This window comes from Puntigrus tetrazona, chromosome 23 (genome assembly GCF_018831695.1).
Source record: "Puntigrus tetrazona isolate hp1 chromosome 23, ASM1883169v1, whole genome shotgun sequence".
NCBI classification, from domain to species: Eukaryota; Metazoa; Chordata; class Actinopteri; order Cypriniformes; family Cyprinidae; genus Puntigrus; species Puntigrus tetrazona.
The window spans coordinates 9,210,547-9,227,246 of NC_056721.1; the positions used below are offsets into that span (position 1 = coordinate 9,210,547).

A 16,700-nucleotide genomic window follows, 5' to 3' on the forward strand; every position below is an offset into this window, starting at 1 on the left:
AACTTCTGAATGGAAGCCGAGGGAGGTTATGACCCGATGTCGCATATTGTACATGTATGTATTGCATAATTTGAGTGTTGTGAATAATTCCTTATAAGATCAATCTTACATAGACTATTAAATTCACATTGGCAGCCAGACTGAGTCACGTGCATCCTTTTAAAACGGCTCTTTGTTTTTCAGGTCTGCTATCTCTGATTATACTCCAAGCTTTGTAAATGTCAAATGTGCATCACTAATACATCTTTGCCAGCAGGTGGTAAACAAATGTCATGCTCTCCTCAGCAGACAGGTAATCTGGACTTCATATCCCTGGAGCTTAGTTTTTATTACCCTCATTGACATAATGTTGTTGGAATCATTGTGCCTGCTTGAATTCCCAATACAATATTTTACCAGCTTTAGTTAACAGCCTATATCTATTTAAACTGACAGAAAAGGCTATTTCAATAATTTTCAATGTAAAAGAACTAGATTCATGGGCTAAATAAATCGGCTGATATATTCATAAAATGATCTCTTTATGTGTTCTGCTGTCTCGAGAGTTTATAGACAAACATTTGCACACCTGTGTCCCCCAATTTACAAATTCAGTAAAACAGGTCAATGAGATTCAAAGGTGATAAAGCTGCGGCGAACCTGCAATACCAGTCATCCTGATTTATTCATGGATATTAAACTCAACAGGAATCACATTTTAAAATGGGACTCTCAATAAAAACATTGCATTCATTATGACTCTTTCAGCTTTGGTAAAGTGGTATATATAAGAGAAGAGAGCATCCATCCACTTTATTCACCAAAGCCTGACCTGATAGGACCCTCAACCTGCTGCAGAGATGATCTGTAACCTGCTTCTGTCCTGCTCCGTCCTTCTGCTCTCCTGCAGTCATCTGTTAGCACATCCTGTAACGGACACAGCTGACATGACTTACAGCGGCCCTGGTGAGTGTATTCAGACACAATGTTTCAGATTATTTATTTATATATATATATATATATATATATATATATATATATATATATATATTCGAGCTGACAAACGATTAATCGCAATTAACCACATCCTAAATAATGTTTTTGTTTACAGAATATCTGCACTGTGTATATTTATAACGCATATATAAATACACACACATACGTTATATATTTTTATAAATGTTTACATGTATATACATTTATATATAAATATATTTTTATATATAAACATATTTTACTTAAATATATACATGCGTGTTTGTGTTTATATACAGTATGCACACAAATCGTGAAAAACTATAACTTTTATTTTAGATTAGATTAATTACGACACACACATCTATCTATCTATCTATCTATCTATCTATCTATCTGTGTGTGTGCATATATATATATACATATATATATATATATATATATATATATATATATATATATATATATATATATATATATATATATATATACATATATATATATATATATATATATATATATATATATATATATATATATATATATATATATATATATATATATATATATATATATATGTGTGTGTGTGTGTGTGTGTGTGTGTGTGTGTGTGTGTGTGTGTGATATTTTCTCCTTGGCAGTGATTATATATTTTTTTGCATGAATTCAAGTATTTTTTATACATTTTTAAATGATATTATTATGCTGGACACGTCACTCTCTCTTTTTTCCTGATACCCATTTCCATTGACAACTGGCTTAAATTTGTACACAGGGTGTAAAATGTAACATTAATTTTGTAACGCTAGCTCCAGATCCGCTGTAGTGGATGAAATAACGCGCGTCTCTTCCACTTTAGACTCAGTGGAAGAGGCTGGAGGCGTCAGTCCAGATGATTTCTCTGTCTCTGATCTCAATGATCTCCTGCAGAGGGCGGCAGTCGTAGGATATTCCCCGTTGCTCAGCCAAGAGAGTGAGACTCATTTATCTGACACAGACATTTAATCTCAAAAGTCACAACTGCACCATTTTTCAGTAATGCTGAAAGTTTTTCTGCGGATGAAAAGATATCACTCTTTTGGATGCTCATACTGTTCCCTTCACAGATATCAAAGTGCCTGGGCAGACTCCTAAAGAGGCTCTGAAAGAGGTAAATGGAATAATCACTAAGCATATAAATAATGCTGTGTGCATGTGTCTATGGTATATTTCCATGTGAGCATCAGCCTCTCTTTCTCTTTTAAGCTACTGTTAGAAAAAGCGTATCGCCTCATTCCTCCCAGTGGTCTGTGGGGCAGCAGGAGAAGGTTCAGGAAGAGAGGCGGCGGTGCAGATTGCTTCTGGAAATACTGTGTTTGAGGCATTCGTGACATAACTCACAGGGCTTTTATAGCTTTCCTACCAGTATGGGCTCACACCCACCCACACACACACACACACACACACACACACATATATATATATATACCCATACACAACACAGAAGCAAAAATATGCATTATTACGTTATAATTATAAAAACATTTGTGTGAAACAGTTGCTTCATAGAGAGACTGACATAAACCACTAACATGTAAAATATCTGGGATTTTTTCGACATATCTTCTGCTTTTATGTGTCTGTCAATTTTTAATGACATAATTCTGGAATATTTGGAATAAGTGCCAATGCTATCTTAATAGAAGAGATCACAATAGCTGTACTGTACATGTACATATAAATAAATAAATGCAAAAATAAAATAATAAAAAAATAAATTAAAAGTCTAGATTCTTTATACATGATGGAGTTGCCCCCCGGTGTAAATTGAAATACAGAATTCACATTTGTATATTTTGTGACTTCTTTTATTTCGTATTTTACAATGAGTTTTTCACAGAGCGAGCATGCGGATGAGATTTGAGTGTAAACCTGGTAGCTTTGGATTGATTGGCTCCAGCTTTTTTGAGACTGATGAATCAAACAGTGGCTATTATTCAACCTTGAAGGCTGGACATCCACTTAGCTGGAGATGACAAACGGTATCTTGATGCATCTACGGACTTACTGAACGCACACAAAAAGAAAAATACAAGCCAAAGTTAAGCTAGGGCACTTTTTCAACACCAATTTATACAATTTATAAAACGGTTAATTCTATTCCTGGATTGTGATTGGTCAGCAGCTGTGTTTTGTTCACAATACAGCACGGCTATGAACGCTTCACCCAATGGCTCTATCACTGAAAAACTCTTTTAGCAACATAAACAATCAATAATACAGCATTAAAACTGTTCCATGTATTACCTATATCGGCAAATTAAATGTCTGTTATTTATTTCATGAAGTATGAGTGACCCCTGCTGGCCTTATGATGCATCTTTCATCTTTACTTCGTCAAATAAAAGCTTCTTTGTGAAAGCCCGCAGTTTCCTACGTGAGAAGGGAATATTACGGTATTTATTAGTTTTCTGTTTCAGGTATAAGTATGGATGTTCATATATCCATCGGTTTTCACCGGAATGACACTTGCTATCTCGAGGTGCTTTCCATTTCCAGAAAACTTTCCATTGCATAAAATGTTCTTAATAGTGAAGAAGATTCCTTTTTATATTAAAATATTCACTACGCACACACACACACACACACACACACACACACACACACACACACACACACACACACACACACACACACACAAACAAACAACAACACACAGTTCTCTTAAAATACTTTGGGGAGTCCAAAATGTTTTTATGGCCATAAAAATAATGCTGCTGCTGTTTTAAAAGAACAACAGATCAGTGCTTGTTTGATTTACCTGCTGAGGACTCTTGAGGGTAAGGCTCTGTGTATTGCTACTCCAAGACGTGGCAGGTCTCTCTTCTCCAGATCCTCAGTATCAGGCCACAGAACCTCAGGAGAGTCCATCAGCTCTGTGTCCTGTCCCTCCTGCTCATTTACTGGAGTCATTGCTCTCAGGAGCTCTATCATCTAACAGCACACACACACACACACACATAAACACAAACAGCTGAATGAGCAATTTCTCATTTTTATGACTACATGACACTAAAAGCATCTTTACCTCTTTGACAGTGTGAGCAGCGGTGTGTACAGGCTGACTATCACTCCACAAGACACACAGCAGCAAAAGACTGACGTACATGCCAAACATCCCCCTCATTATATCTGTAAGGCAGAATACAGTATGCAGTCATATGGATGCGCAAGTAAATTAGGTTTTAAAACACTTAATTTCCTAAATAAATTACATGATAAATAGCTAATGTATTAGCTTTTAGACATTAAACAAATGCGTATTACATTAAATAGTATAAGTTCCTAATTTTAATAGTGTAACACATATTGTTTAAAATACATTTTACAATAAAAATGTAAAAACATTGACATTTTAATTAATACAAATATACTTAATACACTGTATATTGTATTACTGTATATCTTATACAAGTACATGCCCCCTGCACACAATTATATCTAATGCACGCACAAATTACAATATAACATGTGACAATATAAATATTTTATACACATACAAATTTAAAAAAATAAACATTCTCAGTTGTTTATATAATGATCTGTTTTTTTTTTTAATATTACATGAATTATGTGTACATACAGAAGTATTTTCTTTCTACAAAACATTATGAAATGATATTATAATTAGCACAAACAAGCTAATTAAAACTGAAATACAGTAAATTAAACAAAACTGTCAAAAATGACACTTTGTTCCTTACCTGAACAGCCTCCAGCAATTCCCAGGTGATGGTTGTTGTGCAGAACACAGCGCTACACTGAGGTTAAAGTATTGTCTTCACAATTTATATCCTTAGAGGAGTCTGACTAATAACCACGTGTTTAGAGTCTAGAGGGCAGTTACCTGGCCCATAAACCCTGCCAGTAACTGACCCCATCACTGTCCCCTGTTCTATTGTCAATAATAAAGCAAAAAATGCCACTTCAGCACAAGCACAAATGCACACACAGCAGTCATTTCCTGTTCTCATAAACTATTATTCCCATCATGCACTTTAATCACTGAATTTGAATAGTCTGAGGACAACCAATAAGAAAGTTAATTTACTGTGTGACATTAAACTTGAATATCATCATTTGGACCTAAAACTGTCAAATAATCTTTACATATGACAGGATGCAGTGGCCTGCAGCGACCAACAGATGGCCCGACTGAGCCAACAAAACAATTCAAACTGAAATACAAACATTTCGTTTAGTTAAAAACAACAACACTAAAAGGACTCGAAAAGCAGGCCTCTCTTAAGTTTTTCCCCTTTTATTATTTTACAGCAGAGAGAATATAAAGCATTCAGAAAACATCTTTCATATTTTAAGGGCAATTCAAAACATTTTGCATGGCTTCAGCAGCTGAATTCTCTTTTTTAACATATCCATCGATTCAGTGACTCTTTAACATGCACAATTACAAAAATAAATTGCTCAAACCAGGGGGAAGGAAGAAAAATAAAAGACATTTAGAAAAGAAGAAACTAAAACCAAAAAAAAACAAATCGGGGTCATCAGGAAAGGAGAGGGCTACATAATCGGGAAAGACACAGAGAAAGACAGCTAGAGAGGAGAGGAAAAGTAGATCTAACACTAGTTTAACATGCAAAGTGTAGAGAGCCCCAAGTGTAGCTTGTAATAAAGGCAGGGCCGCTATTTTCTGGGTTTGAAAGGGATGAAAACGTGCAGCTCCATGAAGGGTGTCATATAAGCACTGTCCTTAAACTACTGCATTCTAATCTCACAATACTGGCATTTGCATAAGAGTAAGTCAGCTACGTGTGTCCAACAGATCGCTGTCTCCGTTAGGTCTACAGGTCTCCACTTCAGGAATTGCTTATTGCTCTGTGTCCATGAGTGGTGGGATGTTTCCTAGGGCCCTGTTCTCCCGTGTCTAAAGAATGAATGCGCAGGAAAGGCAGTCTCTGTTCGAAGTTGTTGATGCGACAAACAAAACTGATGAGGTATCTTCTGTGGGCTGAGCTGTGATACCGTTAAAGCTAAAGCAGAATCGTCAAAATGAACCCGTATGCGACCAGATGAGGTTACTGTCTGGTGTTTATAAACTACAGCTATTCTTTTAAATGTCTGGAAATGTCTATCTACGACTAGAATAAAGTGATGATGATGATGTAAATGAATCGATCTGAGCAGCACTTTTTCATTATTGTGATACAGTATATCCACGGCAGTGTGTTTATACAGTGACTAAAGGATCCAGAGAAGCTGCATTGAACCAAAACATCCATGCGTATTTACACAAGCATTCGTAGACCTGCTCCATTGCAACGGGCTTAATCACTCTTATACAACACCAGTCAGTGCCGCGCTTTCGACAAACCTAGGGTACGCCAACTCAGCTCACATAGTTGATTAAAAAAAGGTGAACAGCATGACATGTTCAGAATCACAGTAATTTGATCAGGACAGTCTGGCTCGTTTCCCAATAAGCAGCAGCTAATGCTCAAGTGACCTGCTCTGTTTCCTCCTTTTCTCCAGTTTGGCACCTGAGTTAAGATACAAAAGTGAACCCGTCAGATTCACACCCGAGGTTTCAACTGCACTAGTGCCATGGACACTTTAACGCGGATATGGACACAGTTCTGTGGCGCGTGTTTTCGTATGAGGTACACACGTTTTTTTAACCTGTTTTTGTTGGTGGAGTAGCTAGTTGAAAACAATGGGAATGTGAATGGAAAGTGGAGTGAAACTGAATTCGAAAACGAAACAGGAAGCCAAATTCTATTTGAATAATAATAAAAAATATTCATGCTGCCCCTGTAAATATGAGTAGTACTGACAATTTGCCAGCTGTTTTGACTTTTTGTTTTGTAAAGTTACGTTTCAAAGCCCTCGGTCTGTTTCGAGTTCTGCAACCCATAAAACCAGCTGCTTTACAGAACAGTATTTCTTCGACAAGTCTACCTGACTACCAAATCTACAAAAATAAGCATGCTTTGGGTGCTGTTTCAGCCACCCGGTTATCTATGTTACCCATGCAAGCATAATAAGACTCAAGTTGCCACCGCAGTGCATCAGCTGACAACCTAAACTGCTACCGGAATGATGAATGCAAGGCAAGAACCAGCCGGACTGAATCTGCAGTCCTCGTCGCCGGTTCATCTGGCAGTTCCAATAGAGGACGTGAGTTATGACGAAGCCATAAATTCCTGGTGCGTTAAAATGAAATAAAGCATGGACAAAACAGAAAATAAAACGGACAGTCTATAATTCACTTCTCGCTAATGACAGTCCATCGCAAACCTCACATGCAGACTGACACGGCTCGCTGGATTTAGAATATGATCAGGCACTTCCAACATAAGCACTCTGAAGAAAACATTTACATATCATTCTCTTGAACAGAGACGCAAATGCAAAACATGACAAAAAGCATTTCGACATGAGGGGGAAACCGAAATCTACACATTTTTAGTGCATTAGAACTCATTTTCAAGAGCGCTTTCGTATACTTTCTTCTTTTCAAAAGCCACAACGACACCTGCTGTTAAAAGTAACGTCACTGCAACACCGGCGAAACGGACTGATCTTTGGAGGTCTATCTGGCCCTTGACGCCAACGTTTAGCACCAAAAGAATCCCGTTTGAATGCATAACAGGGAACCCAATCTTTCAATCAGTGGAGCAGTGTGGATTTCAGGCAGCTTTTTACTTCACACGGGGTTTTTTTTTTTGCACATCGTGTTGAATTAGACCATCAGAGTGTTACACTTAAAGCTGCATAACGCTGCTGTTAGCTCCACTACCTGCATTCATAACAGAAAAAAAAAAAATCACACCTTACATAATTTCAATGACATAATACAAAAGTATCCAGACTTATGAAACACAAAACCGTACAGTACAAAGAAACCATATTAGATATGTGATACACTTAAAGATCCTTCCTGAATTCACCATCATCCTTGTCCGACTGTGTTGACGGTAATGCTGCTGAATGCAAGTGAATGTGATCGCGTTTACCAGGTGATTATCTGTTCAGCAATGATTTACTTCCTTTAAGCAGTAGCATTCACATTACTTGGCACCATTGGCAAAAAGATTCTTGGTAGCCCAGAAAAAACAAACAAACAGATGTAAACATAACCTAATGATCATTTTGCCTTTCTCCTACCTCTTAAATACAGTATTTTTCATAATTGCAGGAAAGTCATGCTTTAGCAAAATGTTCTTCTCAAGAACATTCAAAGTAAAATAAAATACTCTTATAGTGAAATAATTTTACAGAGCATAGCCACTAATGCTTTTGAACTCTTTTTTTGTATCTTTGTTCATTTTTGTCATGCACATACAGTAGCTTGACTTTATCCCAGGTATTTACACTATGTACAAACGTTACAACCATACTTCTTAGGCATTCAAACAAAACTATACAAATATTCAGATTTTGACGCTTATCTGTTTTGATCCCTTTCAATGAGTAAAATAATATATTTCTAAAATACAATCCCGCTTAGATAAATGTTTTACTTTGCGTACCGGCAACCCTCTTTATGTACAGGAACCGCTCAATTGTCAAAAATATGGATTTGTCTAACCCCAGGCGTGGAGACCCTTCAAAGTATGTCAAAGGTATCAAGGCAATGCATGTCATTTTCCTTTAAAGAGCTTAGAAAACCTCTGACGTTGAGATTCAACTGAACAAAGTGACCGTTTAACATGGAATTAACAAAAGAAAACTTTACGAACTTGCCAATAGTAAATGATGGGCAGAGGTGATGGCATTTGGTGTCTCCAGTACATTCATGCATGGAGTTTAAAACAAAATAATGAAAAGACTGCGGCCTAGTTTCAAGCATGCATAAGACAAGGTCTGCCTGGAGCGATGTCTCGCTAACTTTGAACTGGCAGAACATCATCAATTCGAAAATAGCTGTTGGTTAAAACTGTATGTATACCTGTGTTTTTCACACATCTTGTTAGCAGATCGACATCAGCATTTGACACGTCACCCCAAGCCTGCTAGTTTCCCTCTTACATTCATTAGCAACCCAGTCCCCTTGTAGCTAAGAGAGGACTGGCGAGCGTAAGGGACAGACTGGAAGAAGTTTCTGACGAATTTGTCTGGTTGTAGAGTAAAGCATGTACAAAAACTTATTCATGAATTATTCAGTATTTTTGGTAACAATTTTACCCACTAAACACTTCTTTTGAAAATACACTCGGAACAGGTCCGGCCATGTTTCTGTGTCGACTCCATATTTTGTCATCTTCTCTCTATTTTCCTCGCTTTATTTATCTTCTCTTTACAAGTCACTGAAGAGCAGGACTTCCATCCATCCTTTTTTTCCTTTTTCAAACAAAACATTTTTATGCTCATCCAAAATGACAAATCAATCCATTAAAAAGTGCAAAAAATGCCATGAAGCAAATGTTGTTCCTCCTAAAACAACGTCCTTAGAGTTTTTGATCCACAGCAGTTGGCTCTTTCCTTCATAAAAGAAACATAGAAGGAATAAAGAGATATGAAAAAACGCAGTTGTTTAGTAGCCGAAGTATCAGTCATACAATAGTAGTAAGAGTTGCAGTGTTCTTGCTATTTTTTTTCCTCTTGTAAAACGTCTCTGGTTGAAACAGAAAAACTGAAAGGAAGAGTCTGGAGAGTAATGTCACATTGTGAGGGGGCTCTTCTGGACGCTCTCATGTTCCCTGGCCTTTCTCAATTCTCTCACTCTGAAAAACAACAGGAAGATATTAAGCGACGTAGGTCGAATATATCACATCTCAAGTCATTTTAGCATTTATCTCAGAAGGCAGAGAAGGTCAGATCAAGTCCTGGTTAAAAGGCTCGTTTTTTTTCTTGTGTAGAACACAATAGCAGATTTTCAGCAGAATGTCCAAGCTGTTCATTTCTATACAATGAACCTGAATGGCTGTCCCTGTCATACATTGTATAGAAATAACAACCTTGCCTTTCTTCTAAACATCTCTTTTTGTGTTCCAAGGGAAAAAAAAGTAATACAGCAGCAACAACAAAATGTACATTTTTGGGGCAAATTATCCCTTTGAACAAAATAGAACACTGCATTATTAGATGGTTTATGTGGAAAGTTTGTTTTCTATTTTAATAGAATTTTTAATGTAATTTGTTCCTGTTCCAGCCTTTAGTCTTCAGTGTTATGTGATCTTTGAGTCATCATTCTAATATGCTAATTTAGTGCTCATTAAACTTATTCTTGTAAACAGTTAAACACTTAAAAATGAAACTTATATATCATTTAATATATATATATTTTTAATTATATTATTTTTACAATAATATAATTACTTTAAAAGAACCCTCTTTTGGCCCGTGCTGTATGCACAAGTTCTTCATTGATTTGCCCCATTTCTTCATTGCCTCACCTCGTAAGTTTCTGTACTAAGTAGATATATAGGACAAAAAGCTTAAAATAGTCTGCATTTCATTTAATACAAAATCAGTTAAAACCTTCTCATCTCGTCCCTTCTGACAAGAAATTAAAGCTGCCTGCTGATTATTCTGTCTAATTCCTTTTCAAACATGTTGCTCAAACATCTCATGAATACAGGTGACCTTTGCACAAAGTAATGCAACCAACTTAGCTTTTGTACAATGCTTTGATTTTTGTTTTGTATACAGATATCATATTAACTACCAAACAATTACAGAGACATAGAGAGATAGACAGTCAGTTCCCACTGCAGCATGTGCAATAAAACAGGCTTTAGCTGAACTAGTCAGAACCAAACACACGAACCAGAGAGGCAGCCAGTTTTCTCTAGGTCATGTATTTCCCAGCATGCCTCATGGTCAAAGAGCAAGACTCATTATCATCTTCATGCAACATCGCTTATACCAAACAACCTTCTGTTCTTCCGTCTATCTTATCTTTTCCTCTTTACAAATACAGTAAGTAAAGGAAACGTAAATAATCAAGACAGGAGAAAAAGGTGCTTGTTTAATGTAGTGTCTCAGTGGTTAGTGTACAAGACACAACCGATATCCTGAGGCTGATCATTTGCCCTTGATCTCAGTCATCTGTGCGTCCAGTTGCTAGCTGTCATGCAAGCAGGCATCAAGCAGTGGTGATGAAGAAGGGCAAGAAGGAGCAAGAGGGGATGGGAAGGGGTACTTTTTGTGCGTGTGACGAGCGAGAGGGAGAGAGATAGAAAAAAAGGGAGACATACTGAATCGCTGAGGCTGCACTCACCCGCTTGAATAGTCTATGGTCCATCAAGGGGCTTTGCATTAACAGCAAAACAACACCAGACAGCTATTAGCACACAGCAGATATCATGATGGAGAAGGAGGGGAAGGAAAAAGAGCCAAGGGAAGGGAGGAGCACCTCTCACTAAACCATTCATGATTAACGAATCACACTTTTGACAATAAAAAAATACGTTTTGTTATAACAAAATAAAATCAAAAATATGGGAAGTGTCACATTTGTATTTGTATCAGCAGCGTTTCAGGTTGCGGATGAATGGCATGGTCAGTAGGGGGTGATGTGGCGGTTGGAGAATACCTGTGGCGGCAGCGGCGGAGGAACCTCATGATCTTGCGGGCGGCCTGATCCTGCCTCTTTGTGAGAAGACTGCTTCTGAAACAGAAACGTCGCTTTTAAACCCATTTAATTTTGTACATTACATCTAGTGCATGAATAAAATATCTCGCAGGGCAAAGCTCAGAACAGTATGCCACTTGGAACTGATTCATAAGAGCTATTGGCTGAGTACAGAAGATCAAACACCAGTTGCAATCAGATTTGGACCGAATTTACGAGGCAGTGATTTATCACAGGGCAGTGTATTGAGTGCTACCTGAGTTTGTGCTGGACCAATGTGGCGGTGGCTGCTCTGCGGTGAGGCCTCAGCCGGCCGAACTCTCTGTAGCTGCGGTAGCACTGCTGGATCAGCACGGCCGCCCGCCGGCTCTGCTGGAACTTCTTCTGCTCGTGGTAGCTGCGGAACTTACTCTGGATAAGGATGGCGGCCTGCGTCATCTTCTTATAAAGTGCATACTAATACATAAACATATTAATAAAGACATTAATGACAAAAATGTAATCGCTCCCTATTCAACTCACATTGGCCACATACACACTGCAAAGTTTAGAGACACAAGTAAGGGATGTCAGAAGTAAACATCACTAAATTATCCTACGTATAAGTGTCTTGAGGCTTGGTTTTTCACAGAGTTGCTTATAAATATAGGCAGTAGCAGGTTGCAATATTTTACATCTTATTTTTAGGATACAGTTGTGTATTTTGGCTTATTTAACTGTGGCACATTTCTTATTTTGGGCCTATTTTACTTTTTCTTCCAGACCTAATTACTTATCATCTAGAAGATGTGTTTGCAAACTTTTTAAAGCCAACAAGCGCTAAAATATATGTTGTCCTTAGGGAACATTTCCAAAAATATAAAAAAACCCCAATATATTTTTATTTATAAAGAGCTGTATATGCTGTGTGAGACAAAAAGCTTTATATAAGGACAACATATTGTTTCCAAAATTAAATTATTGACTTCTGTTTAGTTACTCTATTGATGCCAATGCAAATGACTAAAATATGATCTAGAAAATATTGACTTTGTTTTAAGTTCAACCAATTATTATGTAACATTAGACGCATAAACCTGAAAAAAAACAATTCAATTCATATGAAGTTTGAAAGGTTCCGTTTTTTAAAGTGCTTCTTACAATGAATATTGCTTCAGACAATTAACGGTTTTCTAATTTATAGTTTACTGTGATAGATTATTTGCATTTTGTACCCTCTCAGATTTCCAATGGACACTGCAGCCATCTGGTTGTCTCTAGAAACAATCTGAGTACCCTTGTTCTAGCGAGATCTGTCTCTTTAGTCCCCAGTATATGGAGCATTCCTTGCAACTACTTCCGTCAAAATAGGCAAATGACACAGTGTTCAAATGGTCATTGCTGTTAAATCAATAGATAAGATAAAGATAAAATCTTCTTTAAATAATGCATCAACAAATTAAACCAAAATTTACCTTCAAGGCTATCCATGTTAGCTTGCAAAGGAAACAAAAATAGATTTGTCATGAATGGGAAACCGTGTGTCCTTACACTAAGCGCTCTTCAAAAGCTTTTAAACAACAATTACCACTAGAGCAGGCATTATAATTGACTCAAATGCGTTTGCTGGAGCTTGACGTATTAACCAGACATCCAGCAAAGGTTGGCAAAGTCAATGTCGGGGCATCTTAAAGGATTACCTGCTTGTACTTCCTGTAACAGCGCTGAATGACAGTGGTGGCTACTTCCTGTTGCTCGCGCAGTGGGCGTCCCTGCAAAGAGAGAGGGTAACAGGTTGGTCTGAGGAGTGGGCAACAGTTCAGGACGCCCACTAGGCTCTTCACTTACAGCACAATGAAAGTGATAGAGAAAAGACGCCCTTCTTGCTTAACCGCAGCTGGTGCTGAGAGAGCAGACGTCTCTGAGCACGAGCCGCCAGTCTGGCCAGCTGGTGAGTCTTTGTGAAAACTCATTACAGGCAGCCACAGGAGGCAACAATCGCTCTTTTTAATAAGCCAGGCCATGCGCTGGTTAAGCCACCTTACCCATGCTGAAGCTGTGGGGACTGACTACTCTGTGCCTGTGTGTTTATGAACTCATAAGGAAGGACAAAGCAGGAAGGAGACAGAGGGTGTCCTGTGTTTGATCCTACCAATACCTGCGCACAGACGTTTACATCCTGTCTCTATTCACACATCAACACAAGCGGGTTGCACCCGAGCCTCTGGCCTGTACCTTGTACTTTCGGAAAGCGGTCTGCACCAGCCGTGCGGCTTCGTAGAGCTCCCTCTGCTCGGGGTCCGACAGCGTGAGCTGGGCTAGCTCTCTCTCCACTTTGCTGTTGGAGGCCCGGAGAAACTCACTCCACTCGGAAGGAGCAGGCAAGGTCGGCTTCTCAAACTGGCCCTCACGCAAGGGTGAGTTACCCGGGCTCAGGCTAGGGTTGGAAGGAGGGGTCATGGGTTCAATGTATATGGGACTGCTCAAAGAAACAAACACACACACACAAAAAATACATACAAAAAAGTTAATTTCCCCCTGGTTACTGCATATCAGTACATATGTAGATTGAAGTAATGACATGCACTAACCTCAAGTGGATGATGCTGGGCAGGTGTTCCAGGTCTCCCAGGTAACTGGCGAGCCAGCTCATGGTGTTGGTGAGCCCACTGTTGTCCAAAGGAACAGACTCCACGGTTGGAAAATGTTCCCGCTTGATACGCTCTGGAGTGGCCTCAATGATGTGTTCTGCCAGGCTCATCATATTCGCCTGTGAAGTGAACAAATACATGCATTCAGTGTTAAACAAGCACAGACTTACTGTTGTGACAAAATGCATGCATAGACTTGCTAACCCAACAGATCAATCAAGCGCTGGGGTGTTTACTTTGGAGGAAAGGCTAGTACAGCCCCTCTATATCCATAGAGTGACAGAGATGAATGAGGCTGGACTAACTCCTGGCGATGGGAGAAAATCAATGGCAGAAGTGTATTATGTGGTGACGAAGGTCTGGACAGAGAGCTGGGCCACAACTGCTGCTCTCTAGCACTGATTTCACATGTCAGCAGGACGGATGGTGCGCTATATCTCCCTTGGCCTCTCTATGCTTGTAGATGTGTTTGTTTGCAGAGTCTATTACTGACAAATGTATCAGTACAGGTGTAAATGAGCCTGGCTGACTGTGAGCGAGTGCCATTTAGGGTTTGTTTATGTGCACTTCTCTCACCTGCAGGTCCTCCATGTGCGAGAGGCAGTCCTGGTTCTCTAGATCCTCCTTGTAAGAAAGTATCTCAGTGTCTACCATTTCTCTCTCCACCATTCCCAGCATGCTGAGGGATTCGCCACGCTGTCGTAACCGGCTGGCCAACTTCTCCTTTCCTACCCCACTGATGCCCCCTTTCCTGAGCACTTCTCTAGTGGCCCATTTATGCCCTCCGCGGTAAGAAGCCATCTTGGCTTGCGGGATTCCAACTGTCCCCAAACCCTCCTCTGAGACGCTCTTATCTGGGCTGGACGGAGTGGAAGGAAGGGTCTTAGGGCTGGTTGACAGTTTATGTGTCTGCTGCTCCATGTTCAAGGGAACTGACATTGGCTTATCCAGCTGTGCTTGCACAAGCTCAGGGTTGGGTTTGTGTTTTTTGGCAAGGGGGAGGTCCCGCTGGCACTCGTTGCTGTAGTAGCTGGAGGGCTCTGATCGCGGTCTTCTCAAATCTGAGAAGAAAGAGAGAGTGAGTTGCACTCAGAGCAGAGGATGGATATGATATTTCCATTACATTTGCTCAGTCTCTGAGGTGCTATTAGTGTTAATCTAAAAAAATAAGACTGTTGGAATTAGATTGTGTAGCAAGTACTGCTCATTGAAGCGAATGTAATAAGGTATTACATTAAGGAAGCAAATCATGCTATAATCTTTTTAGTAAAGCAATAGTAGTTCATCTGTTTTCCAAATAGTGCAGCTTTTACAGTAATGAGCAGCAAGCAGCAGTTTTTCAACATGCAGCATTTACAACTTAGTAAGCTAGTAGTGCTGGAAAGTCTGATTCATTGTAGTAAATTAGTTCTTTCAGATGGTGCATAAATGAACCAATTCAAATACATATTTTTCTTTCTATACTACTGATGTAAATATATATTTATAATGTATATAATGTACTGTTACCCACATTCTTTTCAAAAGTCCTTTTTGTGTTTTGCGCGAACTATCCCTTTAAATAGTTTTCATATATTTAGCAACTTTTTGTTAAAGCTTGTAGATTAGCTAACTACTTTAGAGGTTCTCACCAGGGTTCTGGTTGGTGCAAGGGGTTGTAGTAGTAGTGGCTGTACCAGTGTTCTGTCCGCTGGGGGCCACCATACTGTCACTGCTCCAGCTGACCATCCAGCTGTTGGAGGTGGGGATGTCGGGGTTGGGAGAGAAAGACATGCTAGAGGTTGGAGGTAAAGAGGACGGGGTCTGCTGCTGCTGCTGCTCCTCTCTCTGGAGCTGCTCTAGACACTCTGCCAGCTTGGTGTGGCCACGGGAGCGGGCGATGGAAAGGGGCAGGCGCCCTAGTGAGTCTGGGATGGCCAGTGCTCTCCGATCCCACTTGTACAAGACCACAGCTGCCTCTAGGTGACCCAGTGCACAAGCCCACATCTACAACAAATAAATAAGAGAAAGATTGATGTAGGAAAAGCAAAAAGGGTACTGTTTACTAGCCAAATGCTATTTTAAATTGCTAAAGGAACACACCAGTGGAGTACAAGAGAAATGGTCCACGTTGAGAGGGTCCACCTCAAGTTCCAGATCAATGCTGTCTGCATGCTTTGTGCTGGATAAGACAACAAATACCATTTCTCATAGTCAGCACAAAGTCAGATAAAACATATACACACATAGATGTGGACTGATTAACATGTTCTTAACCTACCGCCATTTGATGAGAGTCTGGATAAGGGTGGCGTAACCTTGGCCTGCAGCAAGGTGTAGCAAGGTCATGCCCCGGAAGGTCTTGGAGTGAATCAAATGTTTAGATTTGGCCCAGCAGGCCCTGTTCATCATCTTCTCACAAACAACAACCACACGGCTCTCAAAAGAGCTTCCTGCTTGTCCCGAGATACACTGCAGAAGAAAACATAGAGCCTGACATCTCCACAAACTCAATGAAGTGTCACAATCCACTGCTTTCTGCAATAATCATTATGACTCAT

At 39.3% G+C, this 16,700-nt stretch overlaps 2 protein-coding genes across 10 annotated transcripts in view; one reads left to right on the forward strand and one right to left on the reverse strand.

Annotated features, from left to right (window-relative positions):
- Positions 1-839: 839 nt before the first annotated feature.
- Positions 840-2,313, forward strand: uts2a (urotensin 2, alpha). Its single transcript, XM_043223999.1, has 4 exons — positions 840-945; positions 1,814-1,927; positions 2,061-2,104; positions 2,200-2,313. The coding sequence occupies exons 1-4, from the start codon at positions 840-842 to the stop codon at positions 2,311-2,313; spliced, it is 378 nt and encodes a 125-aa protein (XP_043079934.1).
- A 2,925-nt stretch (positions 2,314-5,238) lies between these two features.
- Positions 5,239-16,700, reverse strand: part of camta1a (calmodulin binding transcription activator 1a) — a 300,932-nt gene continuing 289,470 nt past the window's right edge. For 4 of the 9 annotated variants that reach the window (XM_043225259.1, XM_043225261.1, XM_043225252.1 and 1 more), the window contains 12 exons: positions 16,421-16,611; positions 16,243-16,321; positions 15,792-16,146; positions 14,737-15,221; positions 14,101-14,279; positions 13,745-13,988; positions 13,210-13,281; positions 12,985-13,005; positions 11,787-11,986; positions 11,492-11,566; positions 11,154-11,207; positions 5,239-9,677 (listed from right to left, as the gene is read on the reverse strand). In XM_043225259.1, coding sequence (XP_043081194.1) covers positions 9,614-9,677; positions 11,154-11,207; positions 11,492-11,566; positions 11,787-11,986; positions 12,985-13,005; positions 13,210-13,281; positions 13,745-13,988; positions 14,101-14,279; positions 14,737-15,221; positions 15,792-16,146; positions 16,243-16,321; positions 16,421-16,611 — 2,019 coding nt within the window. In that variant the 3' untranslated portion in view covers positions 5,239-9,613. The remainder of the gene's footprint in view (positions 9,678-11,153; positions 11,208-11,491; positions 11,567-11,786; positions 11,987-12,984; positions 13,006-13,209; positions 13,282-13,744; positions 13,989-14,100; positions 14,280-14,736; positions 15,222-15,791; positions 16,147-16,242; positions 16,322-16,420; positions 16,612-16,700) is intronic. The other 5 variants (XM_043225257.1, XM_043225253.1, XM_043225254.1 and 2 more) reach the window with 5 other exon arrangements.